Source organism: Capsicum annuum, chromosome 6, assembly GCF_002878395.1.
Source record: "Capsicum annuum cultivar UCD-10X-F1 chromosome 6, UCD10Xv1.1, whole genome shotgun sequence".
Taxonomy (NCBI): domain Eukaryota; kingdom Viridiplantae; phylum Streptophyta; class Magnoliopsida; order Solanales; family Solanaceae; genus Capsicum; species Capsicum annuum.
In genome coordinates, this window is record NC_061116.1 from 190571831 (window position 1) to 190593868 (window position 22038).

At 33.3% G+C, this 22038-nt stretch overlaps 1 protein-coding gene across 4 annotated transcripts; it reads right to left on the reverse strand.

The window, feature by feature from the left end:
- Positions 1-1891: 1891 nt before the first annotated feature.
- On the reverse strand, positions 1892-12980 carry LOC107854460 (putative 1-phosphatidylinositol-3-phosphate 5-kinase FAB1D). 4 transcript variants are annotated; one of them, XM_016699471.2, is made up of 13 exons: positions 12709-12980; positions 10334-10558; positions 10206-10239; positions 9509-10075; positions 8887-9028; positions 8451-8795; positions 6530-7354; positions 5966-6300; positions 5611-5737; positions 5331-5486; positions 3245-4834; positions 2864-3127; positions 1892-2607 (listed from the first exon to the last, which is right to left on the reverse strand). In XM_016699471.2, the coding sequence occupies exons 2-13, from the start codon at positions 10485-10487 to the stop codon at positions 2215-2217; spliced, it is 4932 nt and encodes a 1643-aa protein (XP_016554957.2). In that variant the 5' UTR covers positions 10488-10558; positions 12709-12980; the 3' UTR covers positions 1892-2214. The 4 variants fall into 4 exon arrangements, with proteins under 4 accessions (XP_016554957.2, XP_047269589.1, XP_047269588.1 ...); XM_047413633.1 differs by having other exon boundaries at positions 10436-10558; positions 12709-12910; XM_047413632.1 differs by having other exon boundaries at positions 10358-10558; positions 12709-12910.
- Positions 12981-22038: the final 9058 nt, after the last annotated feature.

Below are 22038 nucleotides of genomic sequence, written 5' to 3' on the forward strand. Positions count from 1 at the left end.
CTGATCCCATCCACTCCTTGCTTTCTTCATCAGATCCCACCACCATGTGTCCTTTTTCTATTAATGCCAAGTGCTTTAGCCAATTTTGCCCAATACAATAATATGTTACATGTTTAATGCTTGCATGTTCGTTAGAGACATTCAAAATTTAAAAACAATTGGATTTGCAAATGTTACTATTTTATTACTTACATGTTTACACTCTTTTTACTTAAGGACTATACAATTAACACACTTGTATAAAAAGGGCTTGTAAAACTATGCCCCAAAGATTTTTGAATATCATAAAGGTACAAGTACAGCTAGATGACCGCATACAGAGATTAATTGTTTTAGTATATAATAACTATCGTTACTTGCTCTAATTCAATACATACAAAATATATTAGCATAAGAAGTTAAAATTATATCACATTATCACTTCATAATGACGACAAAATCATATGTGATTGTGTTATGATAATTCTTATGGCGTATTATATTTTCATCTTAAATTGTGAACTTGGAATTTATGATTTATAAGAATTAATTTTTTGATTTTTCGTGTATATACTAAAACTCTATACACTAAATCATGTCGTTAAACGGTTAATTAAAGATAAGGCGGGATGCCTTACCCGCTTTGCCCCTTTGGCATTTTTCAATTTTTCATTATCTCTTTGAAATTTTAGATTAAAAAAATTGTCCTTTAAGCTCCGAACTCATATATATCTCTCCGAACTCATATATATCTTTACGGTTAATAATATATATGTTTCAATAATCTCACACTATACATTTAACTATGACAACTATTAGAATAAATACGATATCTAAACACATAATTAAATGATTAATAATGTATTTCCTAACATAAACACGCTCTTTGACAAAATGATTTTTGAATGTAATCCATTCACGGAGTTCTTGAAGATGTCTCAATAATGGGAGACTCGTGAAATTAAAAATATGACTATGTTCATTTCACTTTGTTAATGTATTTGTACACTAAAACAACTTGGTAACACATTATTTTCAGGGAAACACATTATTTTCAGACCAAATAGAGAAATTCTTCTCTTTTTTGGTTTAATACTTAGGTCCAAGATTTGTTGGCCTAAACAATTTGAATTTTCGCCCCGCTAAGTGAACGTTAAGCACTTTTCACAAAAAAGTTTTTCATTAATTTTCAGGGGTTGAATCAGATAACTCCGGTTAAGGGCATAGGAATCTCAACTGTTGCACCTCCTCGCGGTGGTTGAGTGATCGACACACGGCTAGAAATGCTTGCTAGGCCAGCATGAACATGCACTAAGAGAGCATATTAAGCAAGGCCATAAATTCTGATTATGTGGTAAAATCTGAAATTGCCAGTTTAAAGTGTCACAAGGAAGTACATTTATCCGTTGAGTTAAATTTCTCATTGAGATGGATGAAAGCTAGCTCTACAAAAATGGGTACATTATCTTTGCCTCTTTGGCCATGTTTTATTCCATCTTTTGTGGCTTCATTTATTCCATTTTCCCGTTAGTGACATGCTGGGTGGGAGAGGCAAGGGGAATAGCCTCCTCTACACTTCCCCTTATTACCAGTAGTATTTAGTCATCTCCTTATTCATTTTCGTTTATTTGTATTAACTATTGTTGCTTCACTTGCTTTGCATCTTACTATTTATTGTACTGTCATATTTTCTTGCTATCATGCTTCGGTTTCTTTTCTTGTCTGAAGAGCCGAGGATCTTATCATAAACAACCTCTCTACCCTGCAAAGGTAGGGATAAGGTCTGCATACATCCTATCATTCCAAATCCTGGAGATACACAGGGTATGTTGTTGATCTTTGTTGATTCTACCATGCCATTTGTTGATCTTTGTTGATTCTACCATGCCATAAATCAGTCACATACACCAAATAACCAAAAACTCTAACAGTGGATTATAGGAAAAGTTTTACAGCCAAAAATATAAACCAAAGCAGCTTCAACTGTTATCCTTTTTCCCTTGACCGCCTAAATAATACTCAAGCTTACTAAAGGGCTTTTTACAACGAGTCAGTAGACTCACACAAGAACTTTGACATATACTTAAAGCTAGACATGAACCTAAAGAATAAACTCCATCCTCATACATTTGCTAAAAATAATCGCAGAAAGAAGAGGGGGTATATATATATAGAATGCTCGGGCGACAAACAACTCTTATGTACACAAATGAATGACTTCAACAGGAATGAGCATCACTTAGCATCAGAGGATGCCTCTTCATGTTCCCTTTCACCAGTGCGCTTAGGTTGATCAGAATCACCATCATCAGACTCCGACTGTGCTGAGGTGAGACTGCTTATTGTGCGATGAAGTTTACAAGGATTTGAAGATGAATTTTGGGAGCACCAATTATCTGGAACACTTAAGAAATGTGTGTCAATGAACTTCCTAAATCTCTTATAATACTCTTTAGGAGAGACGATGGTAGGAAGCTGGTTCTTCGGAATCACAAGTGACGATTTGACCCAATTCTCGAGCTGCTTGTCCCATGTATATTGTCTGAGATAGTCTATGATTCCACAAACAAGTTCACGGCGTTGACTATCCACTCCCACAAGTAGAGAATAGTCCATCACATTGATTGACTGCAAAAATCACCAAATAGTACCAGATTTAGAGGCTAATCCATTAGCTTCAGATATTGCATGCTCCCTTCGTTTCAATTTGGTTGTCTGGTTTTGACTTGGCGCCGATTTTAAGAAAGTAAAGAAAACTTTTATTTATTGTGGTCTTTAACTAAAGATATGTAAAATGCACCAAAAGTAATAATTATAAGAAGCAAAAGTGACTCTTTTTTTGGATGCTTTCCATTAGCATAGAGCAGTTTGACCCCAATCTTACCTTGAGGAAAGTACAGTCATTCCATACAGCCCGTTGCAAAGCCCTCTTTGATCTTGTCCCGACATATAAAGGAGAAACATTCATGTCATTCACAAAGTTTTGGTCCAAAAGAACGTCTCCTGCACCATTGCCAGCTGCACTGAATCGAGCATGCAAAGCGCCTTTCAGGTCATACTGTCTAGTAGTAACTCTACCAAATGAAAGGTTCTCCATCACCATGAGGTCGTGCCTCGTCTCTTTTCCACCTCTTGGCCTTACATTGACCTGCACACAACATGAACAGCATAAAGCTCAAAAAAAAAATGTGAGTTGTGCTGACAGGAAGAAAGAATAGATCGTAACAGCCAGAAAAGTGAAAGTGACTATAGTAGATTAATCAACCTGATAAATGCCAAGAATTTTTGCAAGGCAGGTTTGATTCCTCTTTGCATGGCACTGATCCATGTATTCAAAATAACTAGGAGCAAACTTCAAGAACGAGTCAAATTCCGCTCTCTTAATTTCCTTGATGATAAACCGATCATCAACTGTTTTGGCAAACAAAGAATTACTTTTGCCACCTTTTGCATCCCAGCTCCTACACCTACTCAAGGAAGCAATAAAATCAACTTCTGAAGTGCACCATCGATCTCGCAAATGACGAAATTGGCTGGCATATAGACAGAGGACTGAGTATTTATACTTCCCAGACAATTTACCCAAACCCATGGAGACTTCCGCCTGAACAGACGTGAAAGAAACCGATGAATCTAGCAAATCTACCCCATCTAAACTTGATGTGCGTGATGCTTCCGACATGTTTGAAGAGTGATACGCTGTTAAATCCAATGAGCCAGTTGAAGACAAATGTGGAGAAGCTAAAGAGAATATCCGCATTAAGCCTTGTGAACTCTCATATGCCTTAGCATCAATTCCTCCTTCTTTTCTGCCATCATCTCTAAGATCTTCACATCCAATGGGCATATCCTTCAGCAAGGACAAAGCACAAGCAATAATGCTTGAAAATTCATCTTCATAATCAGAAACAATATGTTTATCACTTCCAAGGGGAATGTGCAGCTTCGCACCCTCATCAGTAATAAGTTTATAAGTAGTAGATTCTACATCATGGTTTGTGATAGATCCTAATTTCGGCAGGTGACCTCTCTGGAGATTCTCAATGTATTGACACCATATTTCAGGGAACGGAGTCCACCACCCTTCATCATTCTCTATGCCGGAAAATATTGAGGAGAGGGATCTACTCCTTTGAGAATGGATAGGATCATGCGTACCTCCAGCATCAACATCAATGGCAATTGGTTTATCTGTCTCCAACTGAATGGATGAAGGAAGATTGAGCTGCAAGTTACTTTCATTACCAAAAAGGCAGTGATCAGAGAGATCAGATTTCACTGTCATATCCTGAAGGGAGAAGTCGTTTCCATTTACTTTGGCTGCAGTTGTTGACTCAGCACCATCATTGAAAGCAGATAGAATTGATGGTTCATCTTTTCCACAATCATGCATATCAACAAGAATTTCTTTAGTGGGAAAACTATTTGCTTTTGCAGATGATTCAACATTCGGTTTAAGATCACAGTCAGTATACAAAACATCACCACGACTTCCTACTGTAGTTTCTGTCCTACTGTTATCATCTCCACAAGAGTCTTCAACTAGTTGGGTTTTCAGATCCGGACAATCTTCCAATGCACTGCCATCTCTTTCTGGATAAATTTTAGAGTCTCCTTTAACACTGCTTTTCTCTTGCTCCCTGTGGTTAATAGTATTGATACCTGACAGTTTATGATGCTTCAGGTCAATAGTTTTGGGATTGGCAGTGGTACGATCAGATGATAGTAATGAATGAAGACGACGATCCCACACACAGGATTCCAGCAAGAGCTTCAGCCGTATATTATTCAACCTTAGAAGTTTATACACGAGCACATCCCGATTCCCATCCATAATGACAAATTTAATATCAATCTGACATTGAATTCACATAGATTAGTAAAAATAAAATAACATTCACATACAATTTAATAAGTGACTGGACCAAATCCAAATAAATCACAAATGCGTTCAACGAAAAAAGGCCATAGGTTTGGATACAGCCTTCACTATCCACACATGCACGTAAATGCATTTGACATTTATTGACTTATACCTGAATGCCGATTCTCATAAACCTGAAAATCAGAAAGCTAACAACTCTTTAACGCATGTACTTGTATGTATTTGACATCTGTTAACATCATTGTACCCTAGCAAGATTATCAATATAAAAATCATTTGCTCAGTCACAGAAGGGTAAGGTTGTAAGTGCTAAGTACCAAGTTATACTGCATAAAAAAATGCACCATCTGATATGAATAGTTCAAAGGGAATTGAAAAGTAAAATGGCAATTCACCACATCGACGTTGATCAAATTAAATGCTACACGAACAAGTACTCTGAAAATGGCAGCAGAAAGGAGCTAACCTCAAATTGAGTTCTCTCCTCCTCCAACATTTTCTCAATTTCAGAAAATTTCCTGATTGATCCTTGAAGATTTAGAGTAGTTCCAACAAAACGGGACTCTATTGCCTTCAAAGCTTTTTCTACATCATGGAACATCGTAATCCCTTTCATATACACCTAATTGAGAAAGAAAGAAAATCTTAGTTAGTAGAAACTTGCAATAGGGCATGTAACTTCCACGTTTAGCCAAGTATTTAAAACCCTTATTGTATAAAAGTAGTCAGACTCATAAAAAACATACATCTTCAAAATCCTTCTCAAGAAATTCTCCATTGACAGAACTGCTAAACTCCAGCTTCTCTGGAGGAAGGGACACGGAGTAAGTAGTAACAGTTGAGTACTTAAACACAGCAACCATATTCCCTAACCTGCACATGCAGAAAGATGACATGAATGTCTTCAAAAAAAAAAGATAAAATATGAGAAAAGGCAACAACTCCAAATCCCTACATAGTCACACACAACAAACGATTAAATGTCAAATGGATTTTTTCATAACAGATAGCAAAAAGTTGTCAGTAGTCTTTGCTGTTAGAACTGCATACATGAAAATAATAGAAACTTCAGTTACTAAAGATATCCACAATTGACCATACCCAAAGAAGTCAAGGAAGTCCCTGTGCAAGGAATGACCACAGCTGGCGAGTCTATCAAACAAAGAGGAATTTGAGAAGCTGAGCTCCAAAAATTTTCCAAATGAAAAACCACGCGAGCTGGTGGATACTAAAACTCTTTTTGTAGATTTTGAGCCACCAATCTGAAACTTGCATCTACCACAACGACTCCACATCCAAATCTTCCCTTCACTTTCACCTGGAAGCCCCTTGCCCATTGGAAGAGAACGAACTTGAATTGCAAGTAGATTATTGTAATGAGCATAATAGAAAATGTGAGCTTCCGGGGGTCCATCACAGCTCTTGCATGGGAGTGTCTGTACGACAGAACTTTTCTGTTAACATTTAAAACAAACTCTGCAGTCTAGAGAAAAGTGACTGATAATGATAAGGCGACAATTTTACTTCAAATAGATCATTGTAGCAACTATTAATGATTACTTAGTAAATGATCACCAATAATTCCAAAAAAATTGTCAATCAAATTGTAATTACAGTGACAGAACAAGAAGAGTTTGAAGTGGAGAGTGTCAGAGTGCTGCGCACCTGACTTAGCAAATGATGCCGCAAAAAGTTTCCAAGCGGAATATCATAATTTTGATAGAACTTTATGCGAGAAAAATGACTATGGTCACACATAGTCCCCCTTGAAGCATTCCGGCTTGATATCAGAACCAATATACTCTCGGTATCCATAGATGTAACACCACTTCCCATGTTCTTTTGGTCTTCAGGTTTTTTATCAGATAACTGTGATTCCAAAGATTCTCCCTGGCTCATTATTGGAGTACCCAACTGGCCTTTTTCAGATGCCATCACCCCATCACCAATAGTGGCTTTCTGATCTTTATCGCTTGGATTAACCACCTCAGATGCATCAGGAACTTGAGTATCAGCTCGTTCTTGATCATCTTCGTTGGATCCACTATCACTGGAACACGAGGGCATGGACTGACCAAAGGTGGGGCCGAGAGGAAAGTTATCCCCCATAACCTTTTTCAGAGAGGCTGAGAGAGATGACAACCCAGAAAGAACAACTGGGTTATATGGCTCAAATAACAGAGAATCACTATCTGATTCTAGGTTATGCGTTACTTCCTGATGAAAACCATTGGAAATTGGGACATCACTTGAACAGGACAAATTTGTCCCAGCAACAGTTGAAAGAATTTCTTGTTCAGCACTAACAGCTGGGTTGTCATCAGTAGCTGTTGAGTTCAACGCCTGGCTAAGAGGAATAGTCGAGAACATTGCTTTTTGATCTAGAAGGAAAGAAGTCTCGAGGATTAAATTATATGCCATTATCACTGCACATCGTACCACACATTTAATCTTCTTCAATTCATCACTGTTAGCTCCCATTAACAAAATCTGCATGAAAGGTAAGGGTCAGAGATATAAAAGTAAAAATTCATTATTTTAAAAAGGGGATAGATGTCGCAGACATTGTAGATAAGATAAGAAAACACCAGGTCTCAATCCTCAATGATATGGTTCGAGCATGTGATAAGGAGGTACACGGATGCCCTAGTGTGGAGTTGTGAGAGGTTGGCTAGGGATGGTTTCAGGCGAGGTAGAGGTAGACCGAAGAAATATTGAAAGGAGCTGATTACACATGACATGGAGCAGCTCTAGCTTACCGAGGACATGATACTAGATAGGAAGGTGTGAAGGATGAGAACTAGGGTAGAAAGGATAGTAGGAAGGAGTGTCCTTGCTACTAGGTAGGAGGAATTTGTTTTGTTATCCGTGCTAGTAGCCATAGTGCTATTATTGTTTCAGTGTGTGCTATTGTTTGTCGTATTACTTGGTGATAGTCTTGTTTATGTTATTATTGGTGTGTTAATTCCTACTGTTTCTTGTTACTTCACTATTTCTTTTCTAGACTGCTTTTATCTTGAGCTGGGATCTATCGGGAACAGCCTCTATCTCACCTTGAGGTAGTGGTATGGACTGCGTACACTTACCCTCCCCAGATCCCACTTTGTGGGAATATACCAGGTATGTTGTAAAGAAATACGATGCAGAATCACAAAAGCTCCCAAGGCAAAGATATAAATCAGTGAAATCAAGCTAATACTAAAGAAAAATGGAGACAACGAACCAGGAAAAGACCATTTTCAGATAAACACCTTAGATCTTTCATCATGTTTAGAGTCAAAAACCATTTGCTAGAAGGGTCTCGGAAGTTCCAAAAGCAATAGTAGCTTGTTTTTTTGTTGGTACACAAGGGAAGTTAATGAAGTGCAAGACAAAATGTGAGGGCCAAATGGATGCAAACTAACTCTTAATATATGATATGGCAAATGCTATGCAAGTCTCCTGATGTACTCTAAAATATTGTCCGTGGCTTTTTTTTGTTGTTGTTTCTTGAGCAATGATCGAAAAATGAAGCTCATGTCCCAACTATTGGTAATCCCTAGTTAGATACACTGTCATTACAACTAACATAAGGAAGATGACTCACCGTGCACCCCAGATGAGTAGGACAGCCCTCAATGAACATCAGTGTTTTGCTAGGCCTTTTTCCACCATCATCACAAGTATCATGTTCCTCTACGAACCTTTGAAAATGAAAGGAACCACACTGTCTGAGCTTGTGGCCAGACAAGATTTCAGCAGATAAGATTGGTGAAACAGTGCAACGAGCAACTCTCTCCAGGCGATGTGCTTTCATATCAAAGACCAGTGTCCATCCTTTCCGAAGAATAGACTCTTGCATGTCACGGGAAACGGTTTTCTCGACCAATATCACATTTGGCTGGTACCTCTCTAGAATTTCAGTGATAGATTTCACCACACTGTCTTTTTCCTGTCATTATTAATTGAAAAGAACACATGATCACAGACTATAATAATTCCTTATTTGTTTATCTCACTTATAAAAAGAGTTTCCTGTTTACCTGTCGCATTGATTCAAATGATGACAACTCACTTGAGAGACCTAGTGCACCCTCAATCAATAGCAGCCTAGGTTTTTCAAACTTAGTTGGCATATGTTTATGGGCAGCATGCTTTTTGAAGACCAGGCCTCTGATAAATTGACTAAAATAACATGGAAAATTACATTGTTAGCCTGGGTTCCCGCTAATTTAGTATTATATAACAAACATAGAGATAAAAATTAGAGGTATGGGTACTTCTCTGATGATCTTGAGATTTTAAAGGAATAAAGATGGTTACATGTAACCTAAAAAAAATTCAGAAAGTAATGAATAGTGAACGGAAATGTTATCTTTTATAACGAAGGACTCCATCTTGTACAGCCTAAAAGGTAATAATATTCAGAAGATGAACAACTAAATTTAAGAAAATTTTCAAACACACACATTAGTGAAAGTATGGCAGAGGAAACCAAATAAAAAGAGAATCGACCAGCGCCGTTTTTAGAGGCAACTTCACAAATAGAGGATACCTATCAAATTCTAGGAAACAGATAGTTTTCCACTTTGACAATCCAACAGTTGAACTGAACATAGGAAGGCAAATCAAATAGAGATGAGACATGTCGTTCTTCTGTTATACCTTTGGCTGGGAGAACCAGTTCGTATGCATTTTATCTTCACATATTTATTAGGATCCATAGCCTTGCCTTCAGCAGAATCAGGCTTCACAAAAGAAGCAGCCTCCCAAGACAAGGAGGTGACTATATCAACCCAATTGTCATCTCCTGATGAGGCAACACCAAAAGACTTAAGAAGGTCACTAACAAGGGCCTTAAGCTTCCCATTCATCACTTCCTCCAATGCCTCCTGCTTTTCCTCTTTAAACTTGTGGCTCCCAGAACCTTCTTCCCCTAGGCTCATCAAAAAAGTTGGCTTGCCCCAGCCATCACCACATTCATCATCATCATAATTAGACACACTACCTTCCATATCATCATCACAACATTCTGGTTCTGGGGGCAACCAGAACTGTTCCAGTTTATAACTAGAAGAGACTCCAGATTCGTCATCTTCATCCCCTTCAGTTTTGCTACTTTTGGGTCCCTCGCGATTATCATTTCTCATAAGTTCGGCATTCCCTCCTGCTCGCACGGTAGAACAGGAGTCCTCAAGACTGCTATCTGTGCTACACTCATCAATATAAACCCTGAACATATTAACACCAAAAGGAAAACCACATTGATATGAGTCAGACTTTCCTCAGTTCCCAAGGAAAAGAAAGAAGGTATTTTAACCATAACCTAAATAGAGTTTAACACAAGTAAATTACAACTAACCTCCCATCTGAGCTTGCATCACCTGAAAGGTCACCTGAATGGTAAAAGAACAAAGAACCAACATCAGATGATGATGAAGAGAATGAAAATGACGGTCAGAAGTATGCGATAACGAAAGGAGAGCATACTGTAACATGAGATAGAGCTGTTACTGCTATGCAATGAAGCAGAGGGACTGATCATACAAGTTGTAGTATCTTGCTTTTTGCCACAAAATTGGCATAACGTACCAGAATTTCTACCATCTATTTGCACGGAATTCTCATTTTCTAGTTTCCCCATGTTTCCGCTCGATCTTGTCAGAACACCAGAATAGTGATATGTATTACATCTGATCCCAGAAATATTTTAACCTGCAGATTTGCCCCACTCAATTGATTAAAAAGTGAAGTTTTGAAACAAACAAAATATAACCTTACTCTCTCAAACAATAGAGTAATGCAGTGATAATAATCTTTCAAACGAAGATCATAAAGTGAAAATAATACAATGTTCATAAGAACAAGAACGACAATAGAACTTATCATATTCATTACAGCCCAACATACTCGTTTCCCTCAAAAAAGAGAACTCAAATTTCAGCATTTGCATCGAAAAGTCAATTTGGAAAGACAAAGATTGCAGCATAATTTGAAAAAATTAAGATATGTCATTTCTAGATCACTCATTCCGCCTTCAACAAAATAGTAACTATATAAAACAAACCTGTGTAATAATGTTTGGCCTACACTAATTTGCATTTCAGGTCATCGCTTGAAGAAATGGTTTATCAAATACTAAGTAAAGCATTCATGCATAACAAAATAATATCTGATGAAAACAGTGAACAAAAGGAAAAAGCTTCCAGAAAACAAGGTTGTTCAAAAATGGCAGCAAGAGGAGGTGGCTGGTAACACAACAGTATCTTAGTAGTTAGTCAAACACAATGTGATATAAATTGAAGATGAAAGATCCCAAACTATCTAAATCAACGAGAATCAACTTGTTCCTCTTAATAATCATATATCAAAGGCAAATTAATTTTTTCAATAATGCTAATTGGAAAGCATGAAGAGATCACAATCGGTATTCTCTAATTGTCCTAAATGTTCAAGCTTTGTTTATAAAATAACCAACTTCTAAATTTTCATTGTCCCACTGACAAAATTGATTAAGAGTTGAACTTTAAGGAAAAGATTATCACTCCACAATTTTCTGAACAGCTTAAACTATTCAACTCAGAAAGTAATACTTCTCTTTCTTAAGCCACTGATAAAGAGAATCACTCCTTAAGGTCAAGTCATCAACAGCAGAAGTAATCTCTGAACAAGTCAACAATATATGATACCGAAACGAACAAAACAAGGAAAAAAATCACAAAGAAGCAGGTCTATTTGCTGATTACCAGGGCAACAAATCATTCCAGGAAATGATTCAATTTAAGAGGATAAGAGTATTAACTAAATCAAAATTCAGAAGACTACAAGATCATGACTTTCACCAAGGAATTAGCTGTTTTGGCCTAAAAAACAATCTGCAACATAGAAAGCATCATTTTTACCGCACCCCATCACGAGGATAATAGTGTTCTAACTTGCCCTCCAGCGTGACTCGAACCCTCAAACTACCTATTGATAGTGGATATATAATTGGAACTAATGTTACAAAGATTAAATCATTCCAAAAAAAAAAAAAAAACAGTCAATTTAAAAAAAAGATTTCATAAAAATTAATCAGAAAGAATAAATTCCATTGAAAATGAAAGTTACCAAGACTAAATCTTTCCAAGAAATCACTCAGTTTAAAAAAGGTAACAGTACAAATAAACTCACACCAAAACAAGATTTCATAAAAATCAGTCAACAAAAATAAATACCATTAAAAATGGAAGTTACCAAGATTAAATCTTTCCAAGAAATCACTCTGTTTAAAGATGGTAACAGTATAATTAAGCTCATACCAACACAAGATTCCACAAAAACCAACAACAACACAACAAGTGTATTCCCAAAAAGTGGGGCAGAGTAATGCATTCCACAAAAACCAATAATCAACAAAAATAAATACCAGTAGAAATGAAAGTTATCAAGATTAATTTAATCCAAGAAATCACTCAATTTAAAGATGGTAACAGTACAATTAAGCTCATATCATATAAGTTTAAGGATGGTAACAGTATAATTAAGTTCATACCAAAACAAGATTACATAAAAATCAATCAACAAAAATAAATACCATTAAAAATAAAAGTTACCAAGATTAGTTATTTCCATGAGATCACTCCATTTAAAGAAGAAAACAGTATAATTAAGCTCATACCAAACAAGATTTCATAAATATCAATCAATAAAAATAAATACCATTAGAAATGAAAGTTAGCAAGATTAACTTTGTCCAAGAAATCACTTAATTTGAAGAAGATTACACTTCTTGATTTAACAGATAAATTATCTTCAAAAAAACTCAGCAAAGTAGATAAACAATAAGAAAATGAAGTGACAAAGATTCTTCTTTTATGACTTACACTTAAAGCAACCCAATTGACACGTATATGATCACCTCCAAATCAATCAAATTCTCCAAAAAAAAACTTCAAATACAGCTATTATATTCAAAAGGGTAATCCAAAATCTTGAAATCTTGAAAGAATTATAAAGAGAGAGAAAAAAACAGAGGGAATTGAGTTGAGTTGAATTGAAGAATAGAAGAATGAAGTTGGAGAAAGAAGTAGACTTTTTGTCCATAAGTAGGTCCCACTCAACTTCATGCTTTCCCAATATATGATATATATATATAGGGCCAAGAAAATTTCACAATTTAATTTTTATTTGTATTGTAGAAAAGAAAAGGTCAGAATTACTGTACCAGAAGTTTCAAATTCTTTTAAATTTTTGAAAATGAAGAGGCAAAATTTATGTATATTAATACAGAAACAGTGTATACAACTGTATTTTCCTAAAATATTTAAAGAGATATTTTCTTTTTCGCATTTTTGGTACATTTAGATTTGATTGGTTCCTTGGAGATTTTGCAAATCATTGGCATCTTTTCCTCGGTAAATATTGATGTTCACACCGACTTGATTCAAAGCTACTATGATTAATTAATTTGATAAAGTGTATATATTAAATAATTATAATAAAGTGATAGCTATGTACATTTAAGTGCATGCTATACTTTCAATTATTCTTTTTTTTTTATGAAAATCCCAACTTAAAAACATGAAATGCAGACAAGTTTAGTTTGATATACTTTTACTATACTGTAATAATTTTTAGGACGTCATAAAAGTCGTGAATTAAAAATTCAAATTGATTATCTTATTTTGGAACAAGAAAATTCAACGTAAAAATGATGATGATAAAATAAGTCCCTCAAGAAGCTCGACTGTAAAATATTCTAGAAGTCATAATACGTGCATGACGAGCTCTGTAAAAATATCTTATATTTTTTTTGTACTTGCGGTGTACGTGAATGAAGAGATGTAGTATGTGATACTAATTGTGAATTACTTTAGAAATCATAACACATCAAGAAGTAAACAAAAAATTCAATTAAGAAAAATAAAATACCATATAAACATGACAATGAAACAAACACCTCAAGGATCTTAATTATGCTTCTTACATGGTAACAATGTTAAGGATGTCCCAAAAGTCGTGATACATGTGAAAGTAAAAAATTAAATTAGTTACTATGTTTTATTTTGAAACAAGAAAATCCAATTTAAAAATGTGAAATGCCAAGATAAATATGAAAATAAAATAGATTGTTCGAGAAACTCAAATATTACTTTTTATATAGTATCAATTTATTTGTCCATGTGTTGTACATGAATATCGAGTTATAGTATGTGATCTTACCTACTATAACTAATAAGTTAACCTTACGGTTCCTATCTCACTTTTTCTACTTCAACTTTCACAATACGAGTTACCAGGGTCCCTGGTTCAAATGGTAGTTTTATGTCTCCTTGTTTATTCAATCGTTTTCTATATGATTAGCTCACTTAGCTAGTCTTTAAAGTAAACAGATAACTCAAATTTGTCCAACTGTCTCTTTTTGCAATACACTGCAACATAATACAAAGCTCTGTTTTACAATGTACATGTATGTATTTGTATGTTGTTGGATAATCTTAGTGCCTACAATACAAAGTTAGTATTTTTCATCTCAATGTTGATTTTATTTAATGTGTTTGTTCTGATTTTTAAGAGTATATAGTGTCATTTGTCCATCACTGTACAAATATTTCATGAGAAATTGTTCAATGTGATACTCTTTTCTATGGGTTAAAAAAAGGAGTTTATTCTAGAGATGGTTGGAGTAGGCTAGTCAATAATCGAAAAAAATTAAAAAATCGAACCAAACCGACAAGAACCAAACCGATGGTTATTTTCTTTTTGTGGTTTGATTTGGTTTTAGAAATTCAAAAACCGACTAAATTGATTTTGGTTATGGTATTTTACGTCATATAGAGTAAAAACTTTTAGGATGTCATAGAAGTCCTGATATGCATAATTAAAAAATTAAATTGGCTATTTTATTTTGGTACAAGAAGTACAGTTTAAAAATAACAACGATAAAATAAATTATTAAGAAACTTGATCGTAAAATATTCTCAAAATCATAATACATGAATTGCGAGCTATGTAAAATATCTCATAATTTCTCTGTACTTGTTATACATAAATAACGAACTATGTAGTACACGATATTAATTGTAAAAAATCTTAAAAGTAATAATATATGAACAATTAAAAGTTCAATTTTTTAAACAAAAGCATCAACTAAAAAACATGAAATACCAAATAAACATAACGATAAAAACGAATACCTCAATGAGCTTAACTAAGTTTGATGTCCTAGAAGTCATGACACGTGCAGGCAAAAAATCAAAATAGTTATATTTTATTTCGAAGCAAGAAAATTTGATTTAAAAATGTGAAATATCAAGATAGATATGCTAATAAAATAGATTGTTCAAGAAACTCACATATTATGTACTAGTTTCTTTGACATGTATTGCACGTGAATATCAAATTATATAATATGTGATATTAATTATAAAATATTCTTGAAGTCATAACATGCACACAAGTATAAGTTTTTACAAAAAAAAATATCAGCTTAAAAATGTGAAATTACTGACGAGCATAGCAATGAAATACATGTCTCAAGGAGCTTAACTATGCTTCTTATATAAATGTCTTTAAAGTCGTGACACACGTACAAGTAAAAAATTTAAAATTATTATTTATTAGAGAAAAAACATAAAGTCATCACTTAAGTTGTTTCGAATTTATAAAAAGACACTTAAACTTTACTAGGGGCCTATTACCCCACAAAATAATTTTGAACTAATACGAATATATACTTTTTTGGTTAATCCCAATTTTTAGAAAGAAAGTGAAACCACGCCCCAGTTATTGCTTTCCACGTGTTAAGTTTATTTTATTTTTTAATTTTTATTTTTATTATTTTTTCTTATTATATTAGCTTATGATCTCTTTTTTTCGTTTCTTCTTCTCCATTTGTCCATGTCTGTCTAATCCCAATCATTTTCTTTTCTTCATCGATAATTCTTTGGTGTAGCCATCATTTATCACTACTTACAACATCATCCTCATCGTGTCTATCACTAAATCACCACCAATTTAAAATTAAAATTAAAAAATTGATATATCAAACTAATCTTTTCTAAATTAAAAATCACTATCCAATTTTTCTTTATGTGAACCCTACCTTTGATTTTTGCTCTAAAACAAGTGTGTTATGACTGAATATCTCTCTCAAAAAGTGGATGCTTTCTTTGTTTTTGAATTTCTAAAATTCAATTTAATGGGTTTTGAAGAATTATTCAAAATGTGTAAATTTTCTTAGATAAGATTTTAAAATTGAAGAAATAAATCGAAGCAATAGCAGTAAAAGAAGGTCAATAGAGTTGTTGCAAAATTGGAGACATTGAAAGTGACAAAAAAAAATGGTCATGGCAACTAATCTGTAAAGAAGAAAGAAGAAAGAAGAAAGAAAAATAAAAAAATGAACAAGAAAAAAAAATTCAGCATGACAAATACAAAAATAAAATAAATTTGTAATCATTTTTTGAGTTTTTCACTCTCTTAAGGAGAGTGCATATACTCTCCAAGATAGGTGGCGAAAATTAAATGTAATAATACCACATCAGAATTTTTCAATGGGATAGTAAAACAACCACAAATTTTACGTGTCTTTTTGCAAATTCAATACAAGTTCAGTGGTGACTTTACATTGTTTCTCTTATTTATTGGGACGAAAAAGCTCAATCTTAAAACGTAAAATGCCTGATAGACATAACTAAAAAAAAAACATATTACTTAATACTGAAATTAAACTCAAATATAATTTTTATATGTAAATATTTTTTGCACGTGTGTCGCACATCAACAGATAATTATGCTGCACGTGATATTAATTGTAATATATTATAAAAATTATAACATGTAAACAAGTAAAAGTTTAAATTTTTTTGAACAAAATCCAACTTAAAACACATGAAATTTCAGACAAACATAATATGAAAGTGAAAACAAACGTATCAAGAAACTTAACTATGCTTCTTATATGATAATAAAATAGGTCGCATTCTTAGAAGACATAACATATGTGCAAGCAAATTAGAAATTAAATTGTCATTTTATTTCGAGCAAGAAAATTCAATTTAAAAACGTAAAATATCAGATAACTATAAATGACTAGTTATAGAACATATGATATTAGTTGTAAAATATTTTAGAAATCTTATCATGTGAATAAGCAAAAGTTTATTTTAATTTTATTTTTTTTGAATTAAATTCTCAATCTAAAAAAAATATGAAATATTTGATAAGCATTGTGATAAAACAAACGTCTCAAGGGACTTAACTATGTTTCTTATGTAGTACTAGTAATTTTCTGGATGCTCTTACCAAAAAAAGAAAAAATTCTGGATGTTTTAAAAATTATGACAAATGTGCAAGCAAGAAAAGAAAGAAATCAGTATACTCAAATCCAGAATATTATTCACACATAATTATTACAAGTCATTTGATATTGAAAATAATTAAAGTGTTAATAATAAAAATAAAATAATAGATTATTTTTTAATTTTTGAAAATTAGACAATGAAAATGGAGGGAAGGAGTAATTTAATTCTTTTAGAAATCATAAGACACAAAAAAAAAACCAAAAAAATCACAATGTTCCCTAAAGACTGGTGAAACACTAAAAAGTGTAACACAATTATTAAATGATAATTAGGAGGAGAGACCAGAAATTAAAAATACCCGAAAGATACGGAAGACTATTCGCATTAAGAAGAGAATATATTTTTTCTACAATAAAATATGAGAATAAAATATTATCCTTTTTAGACGGCAACTTTTTTTTTTTGGTCCCACTAATGGAAACAATATATATTTAAAATTAATGGATTGTTTTACAATCTGTAGATGACGATCAAGCATTATTTTTTACCACATTTATGATTTAACATTCCTTACTCAAAATAATCGTAGAAAAAAATTCTCACTGTTAATATTTATTTATCTCAAATAAATTATATAAGACACATATTTTACATATACATTTTAAAGATAATTTATTATGAATTCTATTAGACAGTTCATTTATCAAATAAATTATATAAGACACATATTTTATATATACATTTTAAAGATAATTTATTATGAATTCTATTAGACAGTTCATTAATATTTTCTATATATTAACATTTTAAAAGTCACAACACGTGAAAAGTAAAAGTTTAATTTTTTAGGACAAAAGCCCCCAACTTAAAAATGTGAAATGATAGTTAAACTTGCATAACGACGAAATAAACGTCTCAAGAAGCTTAACTTTACTTCTTATGGAGTAGTAATTTTCAGATAATTTAAAAGTCATTACACGTACTAGCAAAAATTTACATTTACTATTTTGTTTCGGATAAAAAAATCCAATTTAAAAGTACGAAAGGTCAATTTGACATGACGACCAAACATAATATAAGATAATTATAGAAAAAATTATTCACACTCAATATTTATGTTAAATAAATAATGTATTTAATCATAATTGATTAAGTAAATTTTATTACTTATTTTTTAAATTTAGAACTCTTTAAACTTAAATTATTTGATATGATATAAATGTCTATAAAAAATTTATTCAATGATCTTCGATACTATTCTGAAATTTCTGAAAAGAATTTATCTCAATTTAGAATTGAAGGTCAATCTCAAGTTTTGATTAAAATCATTTTCTAGATATATATTTTTTAAATGTTAGTATTGAATAGTACTATATCATAAAGGCAAATTAAACTAGGTGTTTTTTAAATGGACCACGGGGGGAGATGTACAGCTCATGCAGCACAAATTTGAGCCAATTGACAAAAAGACGTGTTATTTAGGTGCCAACTACTCCCAGAAAATTGAGATAAACATCAAACATTAATTTTGTATAATTAAATTAGTTGCTTAAGTTTTACGAAGTATCTTTGTTGGGAAAATATATTTCTAAAAATATATGAGGAGAAAGTTTTTTTTTTTTCTTATTTTCGGTAAATAATAGGAGTAATATTAATGTACTTAATATATTTTTTTACAAGTTGAGTTTGGAAAGAATAAAATTATATGCAGAATTGATTTTTATTTTTGCGAGATAGAGAGGTTGTTTATTATTGTTAGCTCAAAGAGAGAACAAAATAACAATAAAATAGTAAAATACAAAGCAAAAAGAAGCAACAAATAGTAAAAACACAATAAGGAATAAAAAACTAGAGAAAATTGAAGGAAATGTGTCTTTTAAGTCTTGAATGAAGGATTGGTAACATTGACCAACAGATAGGTTCAAACATCATTAGGAAACTTGATTAAGTTAATTGTGGACTTGATTAATATTTTCAAAACTTTCTAATCTTTTCAAAAATACAAATCAACCCAACACACACCCCTCTTCAATCCAAATCAACCACTCTCTTCTCTCTCGACAACTTCTCTCAACTCTCTCCCAACCAACAGTTCTACAAAATTTCTCTCTTTAACCCCCGACGACTTCTACCTCCGGTGATAAATAGTTGGGCTTCGAGTTCCCCTCTTTTCTCCCTTCAATCCCCGGTGACTTCTACCTCTGGCGACAAATAGTTGGGCTTTGAGTTCTCCTCTTCAATTCAAATCAACCTGTCTCGCATCCCTCTCTCGACAGCTTTCTCAACTCTCTCCCAACCAACTGTTCTGCAAATTTCTCATTTCAATCCTCGGTGACTTCAACATCCGATTATAAATAGTTGGGCTTCGAGTTTCTTTTCAACTTCAACCTTCAATCGACGTGACAGCCTTGCTCTCCGGCCACAACAGCTGCGAATTCTTCATCGTCTATTTTCTTCTTTCACAGGTAAAAATTTATGGCCTTTTTAGTTTTGAAGAAAATGAGGAACTTGAGCCAACTTCTCTTATAGTATTGGTTAACAATTTTAATATTTGTTGCATTAATTTAAATGCGATCTGAATAAAACCCTAATTTCTAGTATTTCTTCTCTTTTCTTTTCGAAGTGAATTGTGATATTTTGTTGTTTGTTGCATTTTTTTGAAGTTTGATTTTTATTGTTTGTGTTTATAAAAACAAAACGACAATTTGGGTTGATTTTTTCTGTTCTTGTTCTTGGTAAAAATGGTGAAATTGTTATTTTTTTGTTGAACAAAATCATGCTACTGTTTTTTGTTTCCTCCGACAGATTACCCATCTGGTGCAACATATTAACCATATGATGCAACAGATTTATCATATGATGCAATAGATCAACCATCTGATACACCAGAGGAACCATCAGATTATAATTCTGATGCAACGAATTAATAATCTGATGCAACAGATTTACCATATGTTGCAACAGATTAAGCATCGGATAAAAAATCTGATGCAACTAATTAACCATCTGGTGCAACAGAAGAACCATTAGATTAATAATCTGATGCAACAGATGAACCTCCTGTTGGATAAAATCCTATCAACTTTTCCAATAGGAAATGTCCAAGACTTGATTTTTCTAACTGATCATTCATCTGCCACGATAGACGACCCTGTGTTGGAAGAAATCTAAACAATATTGACTGTTGATAACTGTTCCAACAGATCACTCATGTGTTGCAACAGATGTGTGACCTATTACACAGACCATTCATCTTTCTCAACAGATGAGTGATATATTTTGTATTATTGCAATAGATTACTCAATCATTGCTGCAGGTTAGTTAACTTCTTTGACAGATCACTCATATATTGCAACAGATATGTGATCTGTTGCACAGACCATTCATCTTTCTCAACAGATGAGTGATATATTTTGTATTATCGCAACAGATTACTTAGCCGTTGTTATAGGTTATTTAATTGTTCCAACAAATCACTCACATGTTGTAACAGATAATGTTGCGATAGATGTGTGATCTGCTGCACAGACCATTCATTTTTCTCAACAGATGAGTGATATATTTTGTATTGTCGCAACAGATTACTCAGCCATTGCTATAGGTTATTTAACTGTTCCAATAGATCACTCACATATTGCAACAGATGATGTTGCGAAAGATGTGTGATCTGCTGCACAGATCATTCATCTTTCTCAACAGATGAGTGATTTATTTTGTATTATTGTAACAGATTACTCATTCGTTGCAGCAGATTATTTAACTGTCCTAATGACTCACTCATATGTCGCAATAATATGTGATTTATTGCACAGACCATTCATCTGTCTTAAAAGATGAGTGATATGTTTTGTATTATTGCAATAGATTACTTATCTGCTGAAATAGTTTGGTTATATACTGAAATATATATACTACCTGATGCAACAGATCGGTGATCTATTACAACTGTTATTTTACTATTTTGCGTGTTTGATTTACTGTTATCCTTTTTTAATGATGCATTAGTCAACTATAATATATTTTTTATGTTCCTGTTAATTTTAGATAATATGGTTCCCAAAAGAATAGAAACCGAATCAAGTCCAAGTAAAGGAACAAATGAAGCAGCTAGGCTACATCCACCACTCTATGAGCTTGCTTTACATGCGTTATCTTAATCGGGAGCAGAATATAATGAACACAGGGAGGAGGAATATTTCAAAAGAGATTATACAAATGCTAGTAGACCTTCCACCAAAGAGTTAGTCAAAGCCTTCAGCATTGATCGTTATCCTGTGAGAATGCAGTGCGATGGTTCCGCAGATTTAACGGGTGATTTTGTGGTTAAGTCAGCCATGGAAAAATCATTCGACGCCTTCAGAAAAATACTTCGAGAATAAAAATTGGATGTTTATTTCAAGGACAGCTGCTTTGAGAAATATCTTGATTTGTCGGAGGACAACAATGTTCGTTTCCAAATGAAAATGGTATATGAACTTCTCAAGCGTAGGTTTATGTATGAAAACAAAGATAAGATGGATAAGGTATGGATAAATTACTGTGGCATGCCTGTTTGTTTTGGTTGGAAGGATTTTGCCATAGTTACTGGACTAAAATGTTATCCTCCTTCTCAAGTTATACTTATTCTAACCCAAAAAAAACACCTCGCACACCCAAAAAAGGAAAAGTTAAGTCGTGTGATCGTGATGACCTGGTGTCCATTGTCGGTCCAAGCTTCAAAAACAAAAATTTGATAGAAGCGTTGAAAGGTAAAGGACTTTCAAAGAAGCACAAGCAGTCATTATGCTTAGTTTGGTTTGTACATAATATTATTTGGGCGAGAGACGTTAACAACAACATAAGCCTCGGTTTAATAAAGCTCTCCGAGGATCTTGAGGCGTTTAACAGCTATCCTGGGGGTATGAAAG

Coding starts and splice junctions, on each gene's coding strand:
- LOC107854460 (XM_016699471.2), bottom strand. CDS start 10,487: ATGGGGAAACTAGAAAATGAGAATTCCGTGCAAATAGATGGTAGAAAT. Junction 9,029..9,508: donor ACTGGTTCTCCCAGCCAAAG/GTATAACAGAAG, acceptor ATGTTATTTTAG/TCAATTTATCAGAGGCCTGG. Junction 6,301..6,529: donor GGCATCATTTGCTAAGTCAG/GTGCGCAGCACT, acceptor TCTGTCGTACAG/ACACTCCCATGCAAGAGCTG.